Source organism: Tachyglossus aculeatus, chromosome 16, assembly GCF_015852505.1.
Source record: "Tachyglossus aculeatus isolate mTacAcu1 chromosome 16, mTacAcu1.pri, whole genome shotgun sequence".
Taxonomy (NCBI): Eukaryota; Metazoa; Chordata; class Mammalia; order Monotremata; family Tachyglossidae; genus Tachyglossus; species Tachyglossus aculeatus.
In genome coordinates, this window is record NC_052081.1 from 49459940 (window position 1) to 49465939 (window position 6000).

The window sequence follows — 6000 nt, forward strand, 5'->3', positions numbered from 1 at the left end:
CCACCTACTCTCCCACCTACTCTCCCACCTCAATCAATCAATCAATCAATCAATCGTATTTATTGAGCGCCTCCAGGTCCCTGCTCCAAACCCAGAGTCTCTGCTCAGACGGGACAGGCCAGCTTTGGGCCAGAGAGTCTCCTGACCAGGCAGCTGACTTGGGGAAAACCTCAGCCTATTTGCTTTCCCTTCATGTCTCCATCAGACTTTGCCCCAAGGACTGACTCTGCAGATCTCCAGGGCCCTTAAGAGCTGTGAATCAAGGCCACTAGGCAAGCCAGTTTGTTTTTTTTAATCCCTTCCCTGCCCCTCTCCTTCCTTTCTCCTCCCTGAATAATAATAATAATAATAATGATGGCATTTATTAAGCGCTTACTATGTGCAAAGCACCGTTCGAAGCGCTGGGGAGGTTACAAGACATATCTATCCTATTTATACATATCTATCCTATTTATTTTATTTTGTTGGTATGTCTGGTTTTGTTCTCTGTCTCCCCCTTTTAGACTGTGAGCCCACTGTTGGGTAGGGACTGTATGTGTTGCCAATTTGTACTTCCCAAGCGCTTAGTACAGTGCTCTGCACATAGTAAGCACTCAATAAATACGATTGATGATGATCAGGTTGTCCCACGGGGGCTCACAATCTTAATCCCCATTTTACAGTTGAGGTAACTGAGGCCCAGAGAAGTGAAGTGACTTGCCCAAAGTCACACAGCTGACAGTTGGCGGAGCCGGGATTCGAACCCGTGAACTCTGACTCCAAAGCCCGGGCTCTTTCCACTGAGCCACACTGCTTCCCCCTGAAAAGTCCCTACTGAGAGCTCACCTCCTCCAGGAGGCCTTCCCAGACTGAGCCCCTTCCTTCCTCTCCCCCTCGTCCCCCTCTCCATCCCCCTCATCTTACCTCCTTCCCTTCCCCACAGCACCTGTATATATGCATATATGGTTGTACATATTTATTACTCTATTTATTTTACTTGTACATATCTATTCTATTTATTTTATTTTGTTAATGTGTTTGGTTTTGTTCTCTGTCTCCCCCTTTTAGACTGTGAGCCCACTGTTGGGTAGGGACTGTCTCTAAATGTTGCCAACTTGGACTTCCCAAGCGCTTAGTCCAGTGCTCTGCACACAGTGAGCGCTCAATAAATACGATTGATTGATTGATTGATTGAAAAGCCCCCCACACACATCTCCTCTCTTGCTGGCTCCGGGTCTTCCCGTCTGTTGTGAGGTCCCCAGCCAAGGCCCATCTGCCCATTTGTGACAGTGGCAGAGCTGGGATTATAATAATAATAGTAATAATAATAATAATAATAATAAGAGTATTTGTTAAGCACTTACTGTGTGCCAAGCACTGTAACTGTTGGGGTAGATACAAGGTAATCAATCAATCAATTGTATTTATTGAGCACTTACTGTGTGCAGAGCACTGTACTAAGCGCTTGGGAAGTCCAAGTTGGCAACATATAGAGACGATCCCTACCCAACAGTGGGCTCACAGTCTAGAAGGGGGAGACAGAGAACAAAACAAAACATATTAAAAAATCAATCAATCAATCGTATTTATTGAGAGCTTACTGTGTGCAGAGCACTGGACTAAGCACTTGGGAAGTACAAGTTGGCAACATATAGAAGGGCTCCCAAGTGGGGCTCACAGTCTTAATCCCCGTTTTACAGATGAGGTAACTGAGGCACAGAGAAGTGATTCACCCAGAGTCACACAGCTGACAACTGGAGGAGCCAGAATTATCAATCAATCAATCAATCATATTTATTGAGCGCTTACTGTGTGCAGAGCACTGTACTAAGCGCTTGGGAAGTACAAGCTGGCAACATACAGAGACAGTCCCTACCCAACAGTGGGCTCACAGTCTAGAAGGGGGAGACGGACAACAAAACCAAACAGACTAACAAAATAAAATAAATAGAATAGATAGGTACAAGTAAAGTAGAGTAATAAATCTGTACAAACATATATACATATATACAGGTGCTGTGGGGAAGGGAAGGAGGTAAGATGGGGGGGGGGATGGAGAGGGGGACGAGGGGGAGAGGAAGGAAGGGGCTCAGTCTGGGAAGGCCTCCTGGAGGAGGTGAGCTCTCAGTAGGGCCTTGAATTAGAATTTGAACCCATGACCTCTGAGAACCCAGGTCCTTCTGATTCCCAGGTCTTTGGTCTACCCACTAAGCCACGTTGCTAGCCCCCCGACCCAAACTCCAGCCCCGAGACCCAGACCCCCACCCCTAACTTCCTGCCAGACCGAGCTGTTTTCAAAAACTGGGCTGAGGGCTGGGATCATCATCATCATCATCAATCGTATTTATTGAGCACTTACTATGTGCAGAGCACTGTACTAAGCGCTTGGGAAGTAGAAATTGGCAACATCTAGAGACAGTCCCTACCCAACAGTGGGCTCACAGTCTAAAAGGGGGAGAGGGGATGGGCAGGGCTGAGACGTATTGGAGGATGGTGAGATATGGTTGTACATATTTATTACTCTATTTATTTATTTATTTATTTATTTTACTTGTACATTTCTATCCTATTTATTTTATTTTGTTGGTATGTTTGGTTCTGTTCTGTGTCTCCCCCTTTTAGACTGTGAGCCCACTGTTGGGTAGGGACTGTCTCTATGTGTTGCCAATTTGTACTTTCCAAGCGCTTAGTCCAGTGCTCTGCACATAGTAAGCGCTCAATAAATACGATCGATTGATTGATTGATTGAAAGAGTCGGTGACCAAAGATTGGGCTGAGGATCTTCCAATTCGGTTCAAGTTTCTGGCTGCGAAAGCGCTGGTCTTCGCGGTCACAGTCTTCCCAGTCGGGCCGGAGAGGAAGACGGAGGGACAAGCCCGGGCCGGAGGGACAGAAGACTTTTAGACTGTGAGCCCACTGTTGGGTAGGGACTGTCTCTATATGTTGCCAATTTGTACTTCCCAAGCGCTCAGTACAGTGCCCTGCACACAGTAAGCGCTCAATAAATACGATTGATGATGATGATGATGACAGAAGGAAGGACAGACCAATGGACGGACGGAAGGATGGACCCGAGCTGCTCCGGACCTGCAGGGCTCGTCTGAAAGCGAGAGGGGACATGGAGGGGGTAGTGGGGAGAAGGAGCAATCAATCAATCAATCAATCGTATTTATTGAGCGCTTACTGTGTGCAGAGCACTGGACTAAGCGCTTGGGAAGTCCAAGTTGGCAACCTCTAGAGACGGTCCCTACCCAACATCATCATCATCAATCGTATTTATTGAGCGCTTACTGTGTGCAGAGCACTGGACTAAGCGCTTGGGAAGTCCAAGTTGGCAACATATAGAGACAGTCCCTACCTAACATCATCATCATCATCTTCAATCGTATTTATTGAGCGCTTACTGTGTGCAGAGCACTGGACTAAGCGCTTGGGAAGTCCAAGTTGGCAACATCTAGAGACAGTCCCTACCCAACAGCGGGCTCACAGTCTAAAAGCAGCGTGGCTCAGTGGAGAGAGCCCGGGCTTTGGAGTCAGAGGGCAGGGGTTCAAATCTCGGCTCCGCCACTTGTCAGCTGGGTGACTTTGGGCAAGTCACTTCACTTCTCCGGGCCTCAGTGACCTCATCTGTCAAATGGGGATGAAGACTGTGAGCCCCCCGTGGGACAACCTGATCACCTTGTAACCTCCCCAGCACTTACAACAGCGCTTTGCACATAGTATAGTTGGCATATGTTGCCAACTTGGACTTCCCAAGCGCTTAGTCCAGTGCTCTGCACACAGTCAGCGCTCAATAAATACGATTGATGATGATGATGATAGTAAGCGCTTAATAAATGCCAATATTATTATTATTATTATTAAAAGGGGGAGACAGAGAACAAAACCAAACATACTAACAAATAAATAGAATAAAATATAATAAAATAAATAAAATATTTATTGCCCTGCCCATCCCCTCTCCCCCTTTTAGACTGTGAGAATAAAATAAATAAAATAAATAGAACAGACATGTGCAAGTAAAATAAATAGAGTAATATAAATAAATAAATAGAGTAATAAATAAATAGAGTAATAAATAAATAAATAGAGTAATAGAGCAGGGGGGAGAGGAGGAGGAGGGAGGAAAAGAGAGGAGGAGGAAAAGGAGGAAAGGAGCCCTTATCTCCAAGGAATCGGAGGCGGGGAAGTCGGGGAGGAGGTCAGGAGGGGAGGCGGGTTGGGATGGGGATAAATAGTCCCACTCCAGCCCAGCCGGCCCAGCTGCAGGGCCCGGGAGGAGCCGTCATCATCCTCCTCAATCGTATTTATTGAGCGCTTACTGTGTGCAGAGCACTGTACTAAGCGCTTGGGAAGTCCAAATTGGCAACGTCTAGAGACAGCCCCTACCCAACAGTGGGCTCAGTGTCCAGGAGTCCGAAGCCCCAGACGACCTGGCCGGGAGCGGAGATCGGAGCCCGGGCGCCCCGGGCCCCACGGGCGCAGCCCCGCACGGGGACTGGCACTACCAGTTCCGCATCGTGGTGCTGGGCGACGCGGCCGTGGGCAAGACGGCGCTGCTGCGGCGCTACGCGGAGGGAGGCTTCGGGCCTGGCCCGGGCCCCACCGTGGGCGTCGAGTTCTACAGCCGCGCCCTCCACCTGCCGCCCGCCCTCACCGTCAAGCTGCAGCTGTGGGACACGGCCGGGCACGAGCGCTTCAGGTCCCGCGGGGCACGGGGGGCACGGGGGGCAGGGGGCCTCGAGGGCACCGGAGCACCGGGCCTTGGCGTCACCCGCCCGGAGCATCCCTGCCTCCCTCCAGAACCGAGGGAGCGAGGGCGGTGAGAAGGGGGTGCCCACGCCCGGAGGGAGGGGCAGGAAGGGGTATCATCAATCGTATTTATTGAGCGCTTACTATGTGCAGAGCACAAGCGCTTGGGAAGTCCAAGTTGGCAACACATAGAGACAGTCCCTATCCAACAGTGGGCTCACAGTCTAAAAGGGGGAGACGGAGAACAAAACCAAACATACTAACAAAATAAAATAAATAGGATATGTACAAGTAAGATAAATAAATAGAGTAATAAATATGTACAAATATGTACAAACCTAAATATGCAGAAGGGAAAGAACTGGAAAGTGGGGGAAGGAAGGAGGGAATTGAGAGAGGGGGAGGAAGGTGGGGAGAGAGCTGGAGAAAGGGACACTCCCTTTAGATCTAGAGAAGCAGGGTGGCTCAGTGGAAAGAGCCCGGGCTTTGGAGTCGGGGGTCATGGGTTCGAATCCCGGCTCTGCCAATTGCCAGCTGTGTGACTTTGGGCAAGTCACTTCACTTCTCTGGGCCTCAGTTCCCTCCTCTGGAAAACGGGGAGGAAGGCCGTGAGCCCCCCGTGGGACAACCTGATCTAACTGTCACCTCCCCAGCACTTGGAACAGGGCTTTGCACATAGTAAGCGCTTAATAAATAATAATAATAATAATGATGGCATCTGTTAAGCGCTTACTATGCGCAAAGCACTGTTCTGAGCGCTGGGGAGGTTACAAGGTTACAATAAATGCCGTCACGATGACGCTGACGATCTCCGGCTTCGGGACTGGCCTCCTCTCCGTCCACAGGTGCATCACCAGGTCCTTCTACAGGAACGTGGTGGGCGTGCTGCTGGTCTTCGACTCCAGCAACCGCAGCTCCTTCGAGCACATCCCGGACTGGTACCGGGAGGTGACGGCGGCGCAGGGGCCGGAGAAGGCCGTCTTCCTGCTGGTGGGCCACAAGAGCGACCTGCGGGGCCCCCGCCGGGTGCCCACCCGGGAGGCGGAGGAGCTGGCGGCCTCCCTGGGCATGGACTTCGTGGAGGCCTCGGCCAAGACCGACAGCAACGTGAGCCTGGCGTTCGACACGCTGGTCTCCGCCATCCGGCGGGCGCTGCGGCGGGGGGACATCCGGCTCGGGGGCGGCTGGGACGGGGTGAGGCTGGTCCGCGGGGCCCGGGCACCCGGCCCCCGCGGGGCACGGAAGGCGCCAGGCCCGTGCCGGTGCTGA

General features: G+C 51.0%; 1 protein-coding gene across 1 annotated transcript; it reads left to right on the top strand.

Annotated features, from left to right (window-relative positions):
* The first annotated feature begins 3028 nt into the window (after positions 1 to 3028).
* RAB42 (RAB42, member RAS oncogene family) lies at positions 3029 to 6000 on the top strand. The gene is made up of 3 exons (XM_038758654.1): positions 3029 to 3106; positions 4392 to 4681; positions 5577 to 6000. The coding sequence occupies exons 1-3, from the start codon at positions 3029 to 3031 to the stop codon at positions 5998 to 6000; spliced, it is 792 nt and encodes a 263-aa protein (XP_038614582.1).

What these genes read in the sequence shown, in the direction of transcription:
- RAB42 (XM_038758654.1), top strand. Translation starts at nt 3,029, where the DNA reads ATGGACGGACGGAAGGATGGACCCGAGCTGCTCCGGACCTGCAGGGCT. An exon ending in CGAGAGGGGACATGGAGGGG is followed by an intron (nt 3,107 to 4,391) that starts GTAGTGGGGAGA and finishes CTCAGTGTCCAG; the next exon opens with GAGTCCGAAGCCCCAGACGA. An exon ending in GCCGGGCACGAGCGCTTCAG is followed by an intron (nt 4,682 to 5,576) that starts GTCCCGCGGGGC and finishes CTCCGTCCACAG; the next exon opens with GTGCATCACCAGGTCCTTCT.